Source organism: Schistocerca gregaria, chromosome 3 (assembly GCF_023897955.1).
Source record: "Schistocerca gregaria isolate iqSchGreg1 chromosome 3, iqSchGreg1.2, whole genome shotgun sequence".
In the NCBI taxonomy this organism is placed as follows: domain Eukaryota; kingdom Metazoa; phylum Arthropoda; class Insecta; order Orthoptera; family Acrididae; genus Schistocerca; species Schistocerca gregaria.
Genome location: NC_064922.1, coordinates 879,245,967 through 879,266,458, shown reverse-complemented (window position 1 = coordinate 879,266,458; position 20,492 = coordinate 879,245,967). Strand labels below are relative to the sequence as shown.

At 39.9% G+C, this 20,492-nt stretch overlaps 1 protein-coding gene across 3 annotated transcripts in view; it reads right to left on the bottom strand.

The window, feature by feature from the left end:
* Positions 1 to 219: 219 nt before the first annotated feature.
* Positions 220 to 20,492, bottom strand: part of LOC126354993 (zinc finger protein jing) — a 625,696-nt gene continuing 605,423 nt past the window's right edge. For all 3 annotated transcript variants that reach the window (XM_050005104.1, XM_050005106.1, XM_050005105.1), the window contains exons 6-7: positions 9,468 to 9,535; positions 220 to 5,970 (exon numbers count right to left, since the gene is read on the bottom strand). In XM_050005104.1, coding sequence (XP_049861061.1) covers positions 5,811 to 5,970; positions 9,468 to 9,535 — 228 coding nt within the window. In that variant the 3' untranslated portion in view covers positions 220 to 5,810. The remainder of the gene's footprint in view (positions 5,971 to 9,467; positions 9,536 to 20,492) is intronic.

Genomic DNA, 20,492 nt, shown 5'->3' with positions numbered 1-20,492 from the left:
TTCACAACTAAATCAATAATGATAATGATAACAATAGTACTAACTAAAATGAGCTCAATTTATGTATCCAGTTAAGAGTATTTTTTTTTTTTTTTTTTTTTTTTCAAACACCATACCTTCAAATGGAATGTCTCACAAACAAAGCATTTGTTTTTGAAGATAATATGAAGACTGATATTTCTACAAGTCAAAATATTTCTGCTGAAGCAATTGTTTCACTGTATGTTATAAAAGAAACTAAATTCATTTCATTTTCCTTAAATAAACAATTTTGTGTGACTGGCTCTTGCACTCTGACCTAACGAAAAGTGGTACAGTGCTCATCACTATTTTTTACAACTGTAAGTGTTGAAACCGGTTTTTGTAAGCTTTATTCCAGCATTTATGACTAGCATTAAAAGTGATGAAGAATCTGTCTGCTGATGCAAGGGTCTGTTCACAATTATGTCCCTAGGCAATCTTTGCCACTAACCAACCCATTACAGCATTTTCCATGCTGTCCACTGATAGCAAAAGCGTATATTCCTTTTACACATTCATTTCTGATCTTACAGAAAGACACTTTTGCCCTTCTACTCTGCGAGATTATGGTATTTCTCCACATAGATTCTTCTACTCAATAGGCTAGGCATTAACTATCACATTTATGGATTTTCAGTGTTTTCACTGTTACCAATACTTCTGAATTTCCCAGTGGGAAGAGAGTAGCCTTACAATTTTTTTTTAACATTTACTTCCACATTATTGTAAGAAACGGACATCTTAAACTTCATTCTGGTACGATTAAATAATACGCACTGATTAAAAATTGCTACAAGTGGACAACATGATAGGAAGAATCATCATTCCAAAATTAAAATGTGATAGTCTTTCTGAACCTATTTAAAGTTGTTTAGCCTGCACAAGTCCGACATTTCTTGACTTTCCATTTGAAATATACATCGGTTTGACTGAAAAGTACACATCTTGAAACATCAGCAGAGAAATTCGACACAGATGTTCTGGCTGTATCACATATGAAAAGCTTCACAAATGCATTAGAGTTGTAAATCCAATGACAGCAAGTGCTGCCCAAAATTATGCCATGTTTAACTGGTAACAGCTGCAGTTATGATTGACTGTATTGCTGAGGGAAGCTTTCGGACATGCTTCTGAACACTTGTGAGTTGATGAGTCACACCAATCCCAATCTCTTTGCATGTGGTGAAACAATTCAATGACTCAACAAAAGGGTAAACTGATAAAAGATGAGCTCAAAAATTGTGACCACAGCAGTATTTCACATGGTGGCTTTGCAAAATAGCATCAATGAACAATTATTATTTTGGAGGAGGAACTTTTTTTTTTTCAGCCAAAATCTTTTAGTGTAAATTACACAATTTTTCTTCCATATCACCAAGAGTGATTCTGTTCTTCCTAAGTTCATTACATGTTACGATTTTCCTTTTTTGAAGAAAGGAAAGATGATTAAAATTAAATGTTCCATCTATGATAAGGTCATTTCGAGAGAGAGAGCACAAGCATGGACTGGGAAGAGAGATTAGCCAAGACCATTCAAAGGAAACATCCTGGTATTTGCCTTAAGCAATTGAGGGAAATCACAGAAGACATAAACCTGGTTGGCCAGAATAGGATTTTAACAGCCAAGCTCTAGAATGAGAGTGTCTAGTGCCTTACCACTGTTTCCCTGTTTGGTTCAATATTATTTTTCCCATATTAAAATTTACTGCTGTTTACTATAACGAAATTGTGAAACGGGTGACATTACCTAGAGCACCCTACTAGGGACTTTTTTGTCAGACTTATTTCCTTGTTTCTAATCTCCAGTCCTGTCACCCCCCACCCCCCTCCCTTATCCTGTTTCGTACATCATCAATGCCAGCGTAAATGTGACCATCATGGAGGCGAATATGTTCCTGGTTAACACCATCCATTTGTTGACAACCGTAAATGGCATTGTCAGAGCAGCAAAAGGGAAAGGAATAGCAGGAACTGCCCTCTTACACGATTCTAATAATGATGACAAATGTCCTCATGGGGAAATAGCTGAAAGAGAGCATAACCGCACCTGAATTCTATATTTGAAACTACGTAACTCGGGATGCAGTAAACTGAGCAGGAAGAGAAAAAAATGTGAGCAGACAGTTCTTATAAGGTAACACTGAATAAGAATTCCTTGTGATAGCTCCATTTATGTATGGACAAAAGGTTTCTTTTTCAACAAAAGAAAAGGGGGAGGGGGGGGGGGGAGGAACCACTGTTTCCTGAGTATCCCTTGCACAAGAGATTCTGTGCATCTACTGTTACAAAAATATTTCATCCATATTGGACTAAGGTACTCTGTGGTTGTACTGAAATAGAAAATTTTATTGAATTTTAACTGGACATGTTATATGTGACTGGATCTTGCAGTTCAGATGTATGGTTCTCATTACTATATCATTCTTTTTGATAAGATACTTGAGAAGAAGTACCTTCAGGATGAATCAAACTTTATGCCAATTTTATTCATAGCTAAGTGCCAGACCTGCAGTTAAAAAAGGAAAACAAATCTAAATCTCAGAATGGTAACTATTGTTACTATTGTGAAAAGCAGTAACCTGATGCTAATGCAAGCTCTGTTTATGAAGCTACTTGTTTCATACCTTTGCATTATCTCATTGTAACTGTATGGAGCTATTTCTTATCAGTTGACTTTGACACTCAATCATCAGTAAAGGATGAATACACTTTTAGTTCAAAAGTGTAACAGCACAAACTAACATTTAAAAAAAAAAATACGATTCTGTATGTGTAGTCCTGTCATGCCTGGAAAAGCTTCCTTCAGAAAACTGGAAATGCATTACTTATGAGTTTTAAATAGTACTCAATATTTATCACAAAATTACAATACAACAAAATGAATTCCTTCAACGTTCTATATACTCAGTTTTTTTATTACACATTTGAGAAGTATAAATGACAAAACCAGAAGACTGAACACAACCGTAAATGTCTTCAAACAAAGTTTTATACAATGTTGTGTAATACAACCAGAAACATGTACATGAAAATGTTACATTTAAATACAGATGCAGTCATTTTGTAACATAAATAAATAAACATAAAATTATACAGATATGAGTTAAAGAGATCAAGTGTGCTTAAAGAAAATAAATTGAGCCTGTGTTTTCAGCGTTAAAAAATGCTGCTTACACACCACAAAAAATAGAATATGTGAAATTAAATCAGAAATAAACAAGATTGTCAGGCCTAGTCATGAAATTGTATATTTATTAACAGCGGTCATTCCAACAGTCTCTCCTTTTTATTTTTTAATGCAGAGAAAGAAATTTACTTCCAACTTATCACAGATATCTTTATGTTGGGTTTTCATGGTGAATGTGATCATAAGAACACACTTTTTTTTACACTTGTGCACGCACACACACCCACACACCCACACATCCACACACTCTTTTTTATATATATATATCTATATATGTAGACGCTTTAAAAAATTCTTTCTGCTTTAATAAATCAATCTACCAAAATATGGAAACAACTATAGAAAAATTATTGCAACATTTGGAACAACAGGCAGGCGTTTCATGTGTGTTTTGTCACCAAGCATATACAACCATATTTCCAGTTGTGATTAAAAGCAAATATGGAGTTGGTAAATATTTTAACAACACAATATTTTGTTTTGAATACTTAGCTGACATATATGAATATCAAACAGGACATGCATCCTTTTTTTATGAAAAACAAAACAAAGCACATTAATTTTAGAGAATTACAAACTGATACTAACAATAGATTTACAGAAGTATTAAGTTACTGAAAAATACAATTGTATGACAAACTTTAACAATTTTATTTTTATTGCTGAACATAAACGCAAGTCAATTCAGGCCACATTTACAGTAATCAGACAAAACGAATGACAGATATGGCACAGAATACAAACACAGTGGAAAATTCTCGCTGTATTGTATGTGACAACACTTAAACAAACAGTGCTGTAAAGTATATCATACTGCACGGAGCACACAACACAAACTCCTCACCAATAGTGGCAGTGATCACACTTTGTGGAAGAAATTTACCTTTATTAAGACACTATTTTATTAAAAACAAAACACAGCTAAATAATGACAAATCATTAGCAGTGTCTGGCAGCTTTTTGGCAGTGATACGTTGATTGAAAGTATTTCTGTGTTACTTGTAATGTCCGAGGTCCTTCAGTTTCACAATTATAAGTTAACTGTTAAATGCACATGTACTTGCATTTGCACACATTATAAAATTGTTTGTTATTACAAAAACTACTCAGCCATCTATACAAAGTTTCATTTAAAATTTAAATAAAGAAACAGAATATTAATTCCCGAAAACTATACTACACAGAACAGTTGTTAGACAGGTGGAGTCCAAATATTCTGTTTCAGTCATAACTTCATATAAACACCTATGTACATTTTCCAGCTAATTTACTACAGAATTATCCAGCGTTCACGATCACTCGAAATTATTTTGGCGTCTCGTCAGTTTGAATGACCGGATTTCTGAACACACAATCTGAATAACCGTACAGGAAATTAAAAGGTACGAGCAAAATAATACAACTAAAATTAATTACATAAAGATTCATTTATGTCTATATATACAATGCAATCACATTTGGCAGTGCTACTGTTCAGCTGGTTGATTCCTGCTTTCCTTCTTTTCCAAAGGGGAGGAGGTGTAGTGTGGAGAAACCTCCACTCTCAAAAAGATAACTAATTTATCAATGGTTTATTCACATTCAAAACAGAGATCCCTCTACTGTTTTTACTAACTACTACTTATTCTCAACCCATTTCCAACTATATACATGACATTAACCTATACGTCTGAAAATGCAGTCCATCTGTAATCATTAACACTACTAAACAGGAACAAATTGTCTGAAATGGTTCTGCATAAATAGCGTAACCTTTTTTTCTACTGTACAATGTCTTTTAAGGGACAGAGGCAGAGGCAGAGGGGGTGAGAGAACAGATAAATGCTGCAAACTGATGCTACAACTCAACCATCAATGTTATATCACTATGTAATACTGATGGAGTGCAGTACTGTTTTATACTGAATTCTAAAGGTAATTTCAATGAAAGATATTAGTACAGCAATATTTATTGTGTAGCAAACATAACGAGTTTGTGCTTCTGCATAAAAAATGAGAGAAAGCTACTGTTCAGTAACAAAATCCTATTATTACTGATGGCCCCATTCACACAGTGCTTTCCTCGTCTTTTCATTACACACACTGACTCCCTTTTAGTTTCAAATATTAGTTTACTTTGGATTTGTAGGGCATTTGAGATTTTCCTCCACCCCCTTCTTTTTTACAATATATACGATTCGGTGCAAGAGATCATAAGACTACCATTCGACGCTAGCCGAAGCAGCTCCTTTTTATGCCTGTCGATTTCCTCCTAATCTTCACACAACCCGAATGAAGACATTACTCTCTTTCAAAAATTTCACTAAACTTGTGGTTTGTCAAATTAATTAACAAATAAACCATTTGAGAACTACTTTTTCTAAAAAGAGATACCCGTAACATAAGCAACAGGCAACCGTTACAGAGACAAAGTAAGCATAACATGTACACAGGAAGAAAGATGGCGAGGAAAAAATAGCAGTATGAGGTAGAAGGAAATCAGCAAGCAAGTGTCTCCATAGTTAATCAGTTTCTTAATTACACTAACAGTCCAACAGTTCACTTCTGCTTCCATGACAGGCACAGAAAATTACAATCGATCTAACAATGTGACAGGCGGTCATCACGTCGTTTTAGTCTGTTTGCGACGGTTCTTCCGTGAAGAATTAGGTTTAGAGAAGAGGACCGTATGCAGCGACTCCAGTGAAGTACTCGGCAACCCAGGAATGGGAACAGTTCTCGAAGGCCGTGCATCTGCTTCTGGTACCCACTCATCCGGAATGCTGAAAATGTACACACAAACATATTACAAAACAATCAGACAAGACCAAAATAGAAAGAGGCCCCTACAAGTACAATAACTGGTGACTTGAAAATCAGTGGTTTATGTATGGGACATCTGCTGTGCAGCAGGGGTGCCACAATACAACAGACAGGAAATTTCCAATACAACAAAGGTGAAAAAATGGGAAATCACCTTATTTCCAGTTAACTTACTCACCAAGTCCAGGATGTCCTATTATAAAGCAAATACCTACAGCAGGAAAATAAAAATTACATAATGTGCTCTAACATGTGCTTATGTATTGGTGTTTATCATCCTCAGTTTTAAATAGGCAAGTATACACAATCTTCTCCCAGTGCTGTGTCTCTTGGCTATAGGTCCATATTCCCTCCATTAAAGTGTGATGCTATGCAGCACTTAATCTGTGACAGCAGCTCATACTTGTGAATATGATATTCAGCCTGGACTTAGCAACTCTGGCACTGAAATCTTGAATTCTACAGTGAACTTCACTGACCACAGATCGAAAAGTATTGAAGAAACAGGTAGATGGTTTATGAGGAATTGTGCACCCCTTCTCTTCTGCAGCTCAAAAAGTATGAAGCTGCTGAGAAATTTCCATTATTTCCCAGTTTCTGAAATGTTACCAATGGGTATTTAAATCAGTCACTACATTTGGTCCTATCAGAAGTTAAATACAACTTTTTGTGGTTTGCATTTTTTATAATTTACTTATTTTAGCTCTGTTGCAATTATAGTTTCACACAATGAAAAATGCAAACACGCAGTTAGTTACAGAGATTTGTAACATCTGAAATTTTCTACAGAAGGCACAATGTTTGCAAGTGTTGTGTTACTTTAAATAATGCATCAAACTAATAAAAAATTTACAAGAAACTATCTGCACAAAAATGCAGATCTCAAGTGCAGCAGAAGGTGAGAGAGATGTATAGACTAGAAGCCATTAAAACCAAAATACAGTGCTGCTTACACACTCACATGATCTCTCTAAGCATACCATCAGAATTCTTAGACAATCAAATGCTACTGCATCACCACTTACAATGTACTACACAAACAATAAAATTTTCCTGACTTGCTTCTATTAGACACACAACTAGACCAAGTCTACATTCAAAACAATGGAACAGATCTGAGCTACATGTAAAACCATGTTTATGAATTCAGGTATGCTATATAACTATTTTTAATATAATGGAACTCAACAAACAAAGAGGTGACAAAAGTCACAAGATATCTTCTAATATTGTGTTGGATCTCCTTTTGCCCGGCATAGTGCAGCAATTTCATGTGGCATCAACTCGACAAGTTATTGAAAATCCACTGCAGAAATATTGAGCATGCTGCCTCTACAGCCAGCCGTAACTGAGGAACTGTTGCCTGTGCAGGATGTTGTCCACAAACTGACCTCTGGATTATGTTCCATAAATGTCTGATGGGATTCACATTGGGTAATCTGGGTGGCCAAATAAAAATTATTCAGAATGTTTTCAAACCAACTGCCAACAACTGTGGCTCTGTGACACGACATCATTTTTGGGTACGTGAAGTCCACGAATGGCTGCAAATGGTCTCCGAGTAGCTGAATGTAACTGTTTCCCGTCAATGATCATTTTAGTTGAACCAGAGGACCCTGTCCATTTCTTGTAACCACAGTCCACACCATTATGGAGCCACCACCAACTTACGCAGTGCCTTGTTGACAGCTTGGGTGCATGGCTTCATGGGGTCTGTGCCACACTTAAGCCCCACCAGGAGGTCTCACCAAATGAAATTGGGACTCATCTGGCCAGGCCATGGTTCTCCAGTAATCTAGGGTCCAACTGAAATGATCACAAGCCCAGGAGAGGCACTGCAAGCAGTGTCATGCCATTTGCAAAGGAACTCGCAATGGTTAGGTATTCTGCTGTCACAGCCATTAACACCACATTTTTATGCACTCTTATATTCCACCCTTTTTTCTGCAGTTATTTCACACAGTATTGCTTGTCTGTTAACACTGACAATGCTACACAAACGCTGCTGCTCTTGCTCATTAAGTGAAGGCTGCCTGTGGTAAAGGTAATACCTGAAAGTTAGTACTGAATTCTCTAATGATTTCTGAAATGGAATGTCCCATGAATCTAACTCCAACTACCATTCCATGTTCAAAGTCTCAATTCCCATGGTGTGGCCGTAATCATCTCGGAAACCTTTTTGCATGAATCATCCAAGTACAAATGACAGCTTTGCCAATGCACTGCCCTCTTATACTTTGTGTATGCACTACTACCACCACCATCTTTGTGTGTGCGTATCACTATTCCATGACTTTTGTCACCTCAGTGTATTATAATTTATGATAAAAGAAAGTATCAACTACATTCAACAAATTCCTTAACTCGAGAGGAGCATAGCAAAGTCTCCAAAGTAATTCTACACCACAGATAACAGCATACAGATGGCAAGCACAAGCATTTCCCCATTCACACAAGCAACCCTGCAGCACAGGAAAGGAAGGAAGGAAGGAAGGAAATAGGAATTTGTGCCTAAACGAACCAGGTTTCACAACGATCAGTAAGTGACAAATTTGTCTATAGTGATATAAATATGTTGCAACGCTGAAAAGCATCTTAAACTGAACACATTACTTCCCGCATGCTTTTCTTCCTCCTTTCATGTCCCATACATGTTTACTCCTGAGACGTACAGTGCCCAATGAAACCTCTGTCAGTTTCTGCACCACAGACATCTCATCTTAGTGTACATGCTAGAACAGTGAAGTACTTTCACAAAGAATTGTGATGAGGAAGCTCAGTATAATAGCTTTCAACTTAAAGCCAGTAACAGTGAATTTCCATGAGACAGAGTGTCAAATCCTTCCACAGAAGATTTAAGTGAGCAAAATGTAGGCTCACACCTTAAATAATTATGTTATTTTATGTTTTCAGTTGTTAATGGAAATTTATGAATTTTCTAGACCTATCTACAATTGTTGGTTGAAGGCTTAGTTTTTCCAACAGAAAGGTCTACAGCCACATTAAACAAAAATTCACAGGGCAAAAGTCAACTAATATTTATTGATTACTTCAGTACTGCCACCACTCTACATATTTTATATCAGTTCAACATCTTAACTGATACATGAAAAATGTACTAAAAGTAACCACAGAGGTTTCATTGTAGTCACAAAGGAAAAGATAAATATTAAAATAAGCAAAAATGATGCCACAACTCGGGTACGTGTTTTCACATATATAAAGATAAGACCTTACCAGATCAGATGACAGACAATAAAAACTCTCAAAGTGTGTATAGGAATAAGGAATCGGACAGGAGGCTGCTTTTGAAACACAACCCGGACAGCCGTATCCCACGACACCGGTGCCTGCCTCAAGTTGAAAGACAAAACAAATAAGTGATCAGTAAGTTGACAAAGTATGCAAATGACAGAGATGCGCAAGTGTATCACCCGCCACTGCTATTACCACTCACATGTGCTCTGGGAACCACCTGAGCAGCACCTTCGTCTTGCCGTCGAGCTCCACCCGCCGCGCCAGCACCTATAAACAAGTTAGCACAAGTAAGTCAAAGCTGCCATTTTATCTTCAAACTGATCACATCTGCAAGCTTATCGCAACTGCAAAAATAAATAAATAAAATAAAAATATACTAGCATTTATTAAATAAAGAGCACTTTGATGGATAATTTCCCAAAACCTGACGCATTGAAATTTTTATACTATATTAAATTGCTGCCACTTGTGCAGGATTTTGGTCAGTGACATCACTTCACAAAGCCTTGACAAATTATTAAAGTTCACTGGGTGGCAGGTGCCAAATATGTCATGAGAATTACCACGTAAGACTATTGTACAACAACTCCCCCCTTCACCATGTTTCGTGGTTCAATATAAAATTGAACTGGAAGAAACGAACACTGAAGATACTCATTGTACGAACAAAATGATACAGATGGAAGATAAATATTTTCGAAGGAGATTTCTGTTTGTGTTACAGCTTTTTATTTTCAAATGAGAACTACCATTTTTATTGCAGACTAGTTGTTACCCCGTATCAATAGTTTTGTTGTGATTAGTGATAGCATGTAAACAAGCACAAGTTTGTCCTAAAATGTGTCCGCCTGTTTCAGTAAGCATAGCTCGTGATATGGGTGTGTGTGTGTAATTGGACGAGGGCCCAATGTAAAACCCCATTAGATTCTGTAAATAACTCACATAAAATTCAAAATTCTTTATGCTTGGAGATATGGTAGGGACGGTATTTTTGACTCATCAGAACTGCCCAGATATTTGTGAGAGCAATTCCTAACTGTGGACTATAAGCCACTGCAGCTAGTACTGCAATTTCATTATTACTAATATAGTCATACAATATTATAGCTTACCAGCAAAACATTCAGCATAAATAGCAACTGTGGCATCCAATTTTTTTTGCAGCCTTGTTACTAATCAAAATTATTTCAATTGTCTCTTCTACAGATAAAACATCTACTACCTCAAACGTGGCCAAAAAGAGCACCAAAGTGGAGTGGTGCTGAGTCATTCCGTTACTGTGCATATCAATGTGCTGGCATTGCAGTGGGGCACGCAGTAGGCCAGTCTCTGAGATTTCACTTGGTATGTGTGTATCTGTGGCATTTTCCATACAACGATTGTGGATTTTATTGCACTGGCAGCTGCTAGCGACTAGAGGAAGAGGCACAGTATTTGGATAGAAAGATGTTACCAAATCAGTCACTGGACACTCCAGTTAGACTCACTGAAATCAAGTGCCAATGATGATGTTGGGTTTCGCCAAAATCAAACATAAATTGAACAGAAAATTATATTACTTTAAAAGCAAGACATTGTTTTGACAACGAAAGCAAACTGTCACGTTCTCCGAGCGACAGCACGGGGAAGAAAGCTGCTCGGAAGAAATATGCTGCCACGAAGGAGCTCGGTCATGCTCTGCTCTCTGTAGCTGTGATGGCTAAAAGAGAGACTGCCACTTCCTCTAGGACAGCACAAAGGTTGTCGCCTCTTCTTGGGGCTCGGTGCTGCATCCTGACCGCCTGCCTTTGGGCAATCATCCCCACTGTTGGCGGGAGGAGTTGTCTTCGTGATGTCCCTCTGCTGTCTCGGGCTGGTCTTAGCCCACCGTCGTCTTCCCCTCCAATATTGCGGTGCAACTGCGACCACAGTGCCACCTTCAGGCCGGCTTCAGCTTGAAAAAGCCGGGCAGCCACGCCAGCTGTCGACTAGGCCAAGAAGAATGAGAAGAGGTGTTGCAGCCTGTTCCCCTTTGTACGTAAAGGGCAGAGCTGCGTGGACAGCACTGATCGACTTTACGATGAGCTGCAGAAAGCACAAGGTGGTCTACGAGTCTGTAAATTCAGACACTACGATCTGCGTGCAGACAGTGAACGTGGCTGACCAAACGATGATCACGATCACTGTGGCTGCCCACACTGCCAACACGCAACCGGCACGAGAATAGATAACTGTCGCATCAAGCGTGAAGAAGACGAAGGCGCTCCTGAGCGGGCTGCCTTAGTATTGTAATGAGACAAGAGTCTGAGAAGGGCTGTTGTGCACAGGTTTCAGGAATGTGGCTGTACAACTGCATAACTGAAGACTGTCACTGTTTGGCATCACAGTGATAAATGACCTACGGCACTGGAGAAGACTTCTCACTGTGGAAATTGCTGGGCAGACCTGTGATAGGAGCAGCTCTCCTGTCCAGCACAGACCCTCAGCCCCAGTGCTTCAAGTGCGTTAAATGCTCAGGTGAGCACGGCAGCCACAGTCGTGACCGCGGCAGAGGAGTTCTGCCAGCTGGCGTGGCTGCCCGACTTTTTCCAAGCTGAAGTCGGCTCGAAGGTGGCACAGTTGCCACAGTAGCACCAGCACAGTGGAGGAGAAGACGACGATGGGCTTAAACCAGCCCGAGACAGCAGAGGAACCACGCAGAGGCACTGCCAGCAGTAGGGACGATTGCCCAAAGGCAGACGGTCAGGACGCAGCTCTAAGCCCCAAGAAGAGGCGGCAACCTTTGTCCTGCAGTGGCTCTTTTAGTCATAATGGCAGCAGAGAGCAGCTACCCTGGCTGTGGAGAAGGAGGCAGCTTTGAGGCAACTGCAAGTAGTCTTCCCTCAAGTGCTACGATCAGCAGAAAGGGTACAAACCCTAACGAACACTCCTGCACCCGTGTAGAAGTGTGTTACCAATAAATAACCAGAAAACTGTTAGGATGTCCACCCCAGCTGCACTGCAGGAGAGGGGCATCACGAAGACATCCGTCACCCCAAGGGCACCACGAAGACATCCGTCACCCCAATGGCAACAGCGGTAATGCCGAAAGCCTTGGGGGTGACCGACACTGAAGCAGAAGAAAATAAGGCAGCATTCACTGCCAAAGAGTGAGAGAACAGCCTGCAGCTCTCTGACAAATTGGTGGCGCAGTTCGCCGAGCAGGCAGCCCCCCCCCCCCCCCCCCCCTCTAAATGGGAAGTGCCACACACCTCAGCCTGATGCCGCATAAGGTCACCACTGACATGGTGCAACAGAAGGCTCACACTGAATTGCTCTCACTATAATGAACTTTGGCTCAGACGTGGATGTACGATACCCACTACTAACTTAACCTACCCTTGCAAGACCTGTTGCAGGCAGCAACCTGTCCCGACTGTCACAGATGTTTTTTAGTGGGTAATCTCCAGATGTATCAATAACATCACGGCTCCCCAGGCTGTGAAGTCCTCGATTAGTAACTAACAAACATGGAAGTCACAGTGGCACTCTCGAGATGGTCACCACATTGATTTGGATGTGGAAAAGCTCCACCCTAAAAAGGTTTAAATGTCTAACCATAATAAGTTTTACTGTACAATCAGAGTTGCAAAACTAAACTTTTTTTAAAAAAACTAACTGTTTAGAAGAGAAATGTTTTCATTTATATCACAAATGTAATGTACAGTCAAATCAGTCAAATCCGTCGGTTTTTAATGGCAAAAACAGGGAAAACTTCATTTTGTCGATTACAGTGCCATCTACCACAAAAGGGGGAGGGGGGTGGAAGCTTTGGCATAAAAGCGGAATCTGCAATAAAAATATGAGGTTCCCATACGAAAATAAAAAAAAGTTGACCCCTATGGTAGAGGAGTTGGCCAGTTTTTGCACAGACATGTCCTCTTTGCAAATAACTTTTCATCAGGAGCATTTTTTTTTCATACAATGTGTATTTTTGATGATGTTTAGTTGCTGCAAGATTAAAAAAACATCCCGTATAAGTAAGTATAACAATACTTATATCAAAATTTACGAGTTTTCTAAGGCTTGACATGGTCAAGAATGTGGAAAAGTGGTCTTAATTTTTAATATAAACTTTGTCTAGACTGCAAGGATATAAAATGATATGACATGATTGGATTCGATTCTGCTAGCATTGATCTTCAGATATAAAATAATTGGAAAAAATTGTTCACCAAAAGTTTTCCCTGTTTACAGTATAAAAATAAAAGAATGTGAGATAGCTCGCATTATAAAATATTATCAAAGAGTGGAACACATTGTATGTTGTACAACCAGTACTCTGTCACTTAAACTACTGTGGGTTTCATGATGCCACTAAGAAGAACAAATGTGCATCTGCTAGGGGGCATCACTGTAGGTACAGTTACATAATATAATTCATAGTAATAAAATGAAGTTAAAGAATATACACTGGAAAAAGAATGTTGGCTGGTTGACTGATGGCAGTAAAAGGGTTCAACAAATGAAAATAATAAAATATGGGGAAGAGTATATGAGAAGATAAACCTTCATTCTAATGAAGTTTCCTAACTGATAACAGAAGGTGCTCCATGAAGTAATTTTAAAAATAAAATACATCAGAAAGATCATGCACATCAGTAAACTATGAAATAATTTAACAAATAAATTGCAGAATATGGAAAGGCAGAGAGGGAATGTCACACCAGCAACGAGATCACTGCAGCCACTGGAAGTTGCTTCCTTTCAGCATGTTGTTGCTCCCAAAACCATTTTTGCTGAGCAATCTGATGCTTTGATGTGTGTTAAACTGTGATCTAATGATATGCAGAAACAAGAATAATTCTGATGCTTACTAACTTTTTGGGAAGACAATGAGACTACTTCCACACGACCTCTTCTGCACTCGCCCACAGTACATTGGTGACTGGGATCAAAAACATACTGGAAAGAAAAGCGCTCTTGTGGCTGCAATGAACTCTGTAGTAGCCCAACATTTCCTCTGTCCTTCGGTATTCTGCATTTTATTCTTAAATTATTTTGTAATTTGCTGAAGTGGATTGAATCTTCCGGCAGTACAACATTCCTGTTTTGTACCCTTTATTCTATTTGTTAAATTACTACATAATTTACTAAGAAGCAGCTTCCATTATCCATTTAGAGGACAGCTTATTAAAGTATTGTATTATCTTTGCATACACACACTATACATTTTATTATTGTTTTTTCTTCAATTTTTTCTTTATTTCATTTTTACTGTGTAACAGCGCATACAATGGTGCTCTCCAGCAGATGCACGTTTGTTTTTATCTGAAACAGCATCATCACAAAACACATGGTAGTTTTAATAACACAGTACTAGATTGTACTGTAGTGATACATCCCACTCCTTGAATAAGAATATCATGTCCTTAGCATGTCAGAGACATGTTAAGACATCAAAGAGCTTTGAGCCAAGACCAATTTTCACAACTGGGTAGTTGATACGTGGTGAGCAACCCACTGTTGGGAGGTGATTTAAATTGCAGCTGCTGACACCAGAGCTAACGATCCAGTAACTGCACGGAAGTCAGTAGCAGTCAGACAGCCCTAACTGCTGAGGTGGAGATAGCAGTTCTATGGAGCGGGTGGTGTGGAAAAGAGTTCCATGAAGTCTATGAACGCAAAATGTCAAAGACAATGAATGTATTGTAACTGTTAATTATCAAATTGAATATAAGATCTGTTATGTACATAGTACAGAGTGAAAGTATATGAGTCAGTAACTGTCCTCATTTATCATGTATTGAGTTGTAATCTGAAGATAATATAACGAGGTGAATTGAATCTCACTTCTTAATTATGTGGTGGAGTGTATGAGAAGGAGAAGATAATTTTCAGCAGCTTTATCTCCTTTCTGTGAACGTTAAACAAGAGCCAGCAACCTACTTTTGGTGCAGAACCTGCAACTGTGGATCCCCTTCCTCCACTAGGAGGCTGATGATCGTGGGGCTAGTCCAAAAGATGCCAGTTGCTGAATGTGCCACACAATGGTGTATTGGGTCAAGCACCTTTAACGTCAAAAGTGATGCTGAGTCATATGCGAGACTCCTGTAATCTGGACACGGCTGGACCAAAGCTTTGTAGAGCTGTAGCAGAGTAGAGCAGTCCATGCCACAGCTGGTGTTAAGACATCAAAGAGCTTTGAGCCAAGACCAACGTGTCTGCTTTAGCTGGAAAAGATGGGGAAGCCGTGTCAACCAGGCAACAATGACCATTCCCAAAAAACAATGAGTGTCCACCACTCGGACTGGCCATTAAGGTACAGAGCCAGATGGGGATGGATTGTACGACATCAATATAGGTCTTGGCAGCCAAAAAATGGAAGCCACAAGTGAGAGCAGAAGATGGTGCTCAGCCTATAGCTTGCTGCAGTCTGTGCTCAGCAATGCCCAGTGCAGAAGAGCAAAAAGTGCAAAAATCATCTGCATACTATGAAGGCAACAGCATAAGCCCCACAGCCACCACCAGACCACTGATAGCCACTAAAAAGAAGAGACATTCAGAACAGAACCCTATGAAACTCTATTCTCCTGCAGATAGGTGGTATTACAAGAAGTGCCAACCTGTACCTGAAAAGTCTGATCTGAAAGAAAATTTTGGATAAGAATTGGCAGCAGGCCACAGAGTCCCCACCCATGCAAGGTGGCAAGGATGTGGTGGTGCAATGTGGCAGACTGAAAAAGACTGCACAAATTGTTGACACCAGCGAAAGCTGTTCAGATAGTGGACTCTAGTTGGACAAAGTTGTCTCCAGTATAACAGTCTCAGCAAAAACCACCCCAGGTCAAAGCTGAAACGTCCCGGGATTAAAGGACCCTTTACAGTCTTCGACTCGCCATACATTCAAGTAATTTGCAAAGGACACTGGTTAAAGTGATCAGATAGTAGCTGTCCATCTTAACAGGTGGTTTATACATTTTCAAAATTGGGGTAACAATGTGTTCTTGCCACTGGGGTGGTTAAAAAGGGCAAGTAAATGAAGGTAGCTAGCCACTGATAGTGTCTAAGCATTTTGGTATGCACCGGTCCGGTAGACGAGCCTTGTTAGGGCGGAGACAAAGGGTGCTGACTAATTCCCACTCACTAATGCAAGATTTTATAAGGCCCCAAGTGGTGAAGAACGAAAGATGAAGGGAGTAATTCCATACAGTGTTTGAGAAGGCAGAATGCGAGCAGAGCAAAATGCTCAGTGACACAGTCTGGGCTGCTGAGGATAACACCACTCAAAAGAGATTTCCAGGACACCTGCATGTGGATGGCAGCCAGAAATGCCTAATCTTTGCCTGTGCCTGTGAAGAGGGAGTATGCGACTATATGGTACCAACATATTGTTCCGAACATAACTGGTACCAGTATTTAACAGGATAACAAGTTCAGACACAAAGTCGTTTAAAAACCAAGAGGCACTGGGCAATATGGTGATCTTTAATAGATGCAGCAATTTTGTGTGTCCACCAAGGGGGACAGTCTTGCATTGGGGAGAAACTGAAGAATGAGGAATCACTGAAGCAGATGAAGAGGATAGCATCCGTTAAATTCCTTATCAACTCATCAATGCGATGGTGTGGTTAAGCAGTAAAGGTCCACTGGGGATAGCATCCAGACGAGGCATGATGGGGAAAAGATAAGACACTTGGAAAATGATCAGTATCACACAAATCATGAACTGTCCATTGAACAGAGGAAAGGAATCCAGGGCTACAGATGGAAAGATAAATGGCTGTGTGTGTGTGTGTGTGTGTGTGTGTGTGTGTGTGTGTGTGTGTGTGTGTGTGTTTGTGTGTGTGTTTTTCCAGTGTTGAGGAGGCAGCGGTCTAGCCCGTTAACAATTCTGCCCATAAATGGCTGCAGTACTGCCTTCCAGAGGGTTATGGGCATTAAAAATCCAAGGCTCAAAGATAAGAGGGGAAGGCATGGCAGCTGTCTATGGAAAGCAAGAATAGCAGAAAGTGTAGGAGGATAGTCTGGGGGAAGATTTAGATTGCACATTCTTACCACAGAGTCTAAATGGATCCAAATGGCCACCGCTTCCAGAACAATGTGAAGAGGAACCCACAAACTAACAATATCTTTGCAGTATAGACATGATCAATGCTTGCAAAAAAACTAACCCGGTTCCAACAGAATGTTGGGAAACCAAGAAGAGTTGGCAAATGAGTAACCATAAAGCAAGATTCCTGCAATAAAATACAAGCTACATAGTACAAAGAAAGAAGATCCTTTCAGGAAGGTGACGAAAGTAATCATTACAATTCAACTGAAGGAGACTAGTACAAGAGCCCACAAGGATGACGAACAGGCCAGAATCTATCACTGTGCTGAGTCATCAGCAGCACCCCCTGGGATATTGGGGATGGGAGGGGAGCACTCATCCCAAGACTTACACTGCTGCTTTTCCTCCTCCTCCTCCTCAAGAGGGCAAGATGAGATGCAATCAGGAAGAGAGCAAGTCACAGCAGTATCAGGATACGAAAGAGAATGAGCGGCTTTGAAGCCCACAGAGTATGGGTCTTGTGCCCGACTAAGTAACAGGCTTCCTGTCATGGAGATGCTGGAATGGGAGGCTCCTAGAGGGAGACCCACCCCCGGCAGATGCCAGAGAAGATGGTTTCTTCTCTGGCCGAAGATAAGGAATGTTTTTGGGGGGGGAGAATGGGTACTGCCAGGGAGGACGAAAGGAAAGGAAAGGAAAGGAAAGGAAAGGACAGGACAGGACAGGAGGAGGAGGAGGAGGAGGAGGAGGAGGGAGGAGGAAGAGGAGGAGGAGACAACAAAAAACTCAACAAAAGCAGTTGGATGGACAGACAGTACTGAATTCCTGAATCTTCCTTTCCTTTGCAGAGACTGCGCAATCTGGGGGGGGGGGGGGGGGGGGGCCAAGAAGCTTGTGGGCTGGAATAGTTCGAGTGCACGGTGGGGCCCATGACTCCAGACATGGAGCGGGCAGCCACAATTGCTGCAAATAGCATTCACCTCACACTGCGAAGACATATGACCAAAACAGAGACTGGAAACAGCACATGGGAGGTATGATATAGGGGTTCATGTTTCATTGGTAAACGATAACTTTTACTTTTTCCGAAAGCTCTTTATTCCCTATCAGCGAACAACCTGCTGCTTTCTGTGACAAATTTAAATATAGGATACATAAACCCAGTAAAGACATGAGACAAGCAAGACGATACACATTTCTTGAATCCGTAGCTCCTAGAATTTTTTTTCTCTCTAATATTGCTACAGCTTTACATGGCATGCTTTCCTTTCTGCGAAAGAATCTATTACCTCATCAAAGTTCGTCAAATGTTTTGCTACATGAAAAGTCGAAATGTCGTTATCTAATACTGAAAAAGCTGTTAATGCAAATAGGACCCAAGACTGGTGTGGTTTCCCGATCTGATTACGTCTATTTTGTCACACTCTGCTAGATAAAACAAAATAGGCCTTTCTAATACTGCAAAAAATTGTAATACACACAAAATAAACGAGACTGTTTTGGCACAAACTGTCTTTTTTGAAATGACAGAATGTAATTCACAAAGTACCAATATCAAATTCCTTTTAGGCCTACTACAAGAAAAAAGCCTTATGTTAGGAAATAGTTTCACACTTACTTCACACGCTCCAGTTTCTTAAGTATGAGACCGAAAAGTAGTAGTACGAAATTTTTATACAAACTTGGAATCATCATATTGTTCCACAATTTATGTGAGGTCCCCGTTTCTTCTCCTTCCTTGTTCTAACAAATAGTCTTGTTATCACTAATTCTGTAACTATTCCTGCCAATGTCAAAGCTTATTCGCAGGTTAACTCAACTAACTCCGCCAGAATCACCGGTTTAGTTATCCCGCGATTATTCTCCGGTTAGGCGTTGCTACATGTTCATACAACACGTTTTCCGCGCTTCTTCCAGAATAGAATTTAAAGCGGCTGCTAGCTGGGGGCTGTACAACTGGCCCTTACTAGTATAGCAATCTGGCCAAAAAATTTGTCAAAATTTCATTTTCTTAGATACACCGAGAAGGTAAGGCATCATAATCTTTCTTACCTGTTATTCGTTTATTTCCACTCCTGTAGTCTGAACCAATGGATTTAGCTAGTAATTATAACAACACTCATCATTCGCAAACCCAATCAACCACACAGACAGCAGTCGGCATTCATCCGTTCGGCCTTACTCCGCTCAACTCAGATAGCCCCTTTTGTCTGTAGGAAAGTTTGTTTCTACATGCGACAAGGATTCCCCTGACAGAGGCATTATGTACACTATACACACATTCAAAAATCAACTTACGATTCATTCATAAATCAACTTAGAATATGTTCAAAAATGTGCAAAAATGTGCAAAAACCGACAGGGATGTGTTTCAAGGTCATATGAATAATCGATAGACTAATGTGCGCTGGATGCTAGTCGCTTTGTGAAACAAGGTTTTTCCCCTCAATAGTATGAATTTGCCCCCACCTCCCTCCTAGTTCTGGGCCTGCTGCGCATGCAAGAATATGGCACTCCAGTAGAATTTTTCCCAGTAGCATCTTGCTGCTTACTGCGACTGCTTACACAGCCAAACAGCCACATTTCTGTAGCCAGAAGCAGGAGAAGGTACTACTCAACTGCGCATGCACATGACCCCCCTCGTAACTGCTAAAACGAATCTAATGTGAACAGTTGTGATGTCACGCCCATCGGAGGCAATTTGTTGTTATGGAACAATGCATAGTCTTCCGAAAGCCTTTGACACATTTTGCTGTTGGCAGACGCACTGTGTTTTGTTGCTGTATACGGCCCATTTCCTTTGCAATTTCAGTTTTATTTTAGTTTTTTCTCTTGTGTATTCCAACATGAACACATCCATCTTACTCACGATGGATAAAAAAATTATCTTTCTTTAATGTTATGCAATAAGCAAATTTAATATAATATTCAATGGCAGCATACACAATTAAAATAATTCCTTTCAATAAAATTGTACCTTTGGCCAAAAATAAAATGGAAATTATTATGCCATTTCACATTTCTTGTCGTTGTGGTCTTCAGTCTTTTGTCTGGTTTGATGCAGCTCTCCATACTACTCTATCCTGTGCAAGCTCCATCTCCCAGCACATACTGCAACCTACATTCTTCTGTATCTGTTTAGTTTATTCATCTCTTGGTCTCCCTCTGCAATTTTGACCCTCCTCACTGCCCTCTAGTACTAAACTGGTG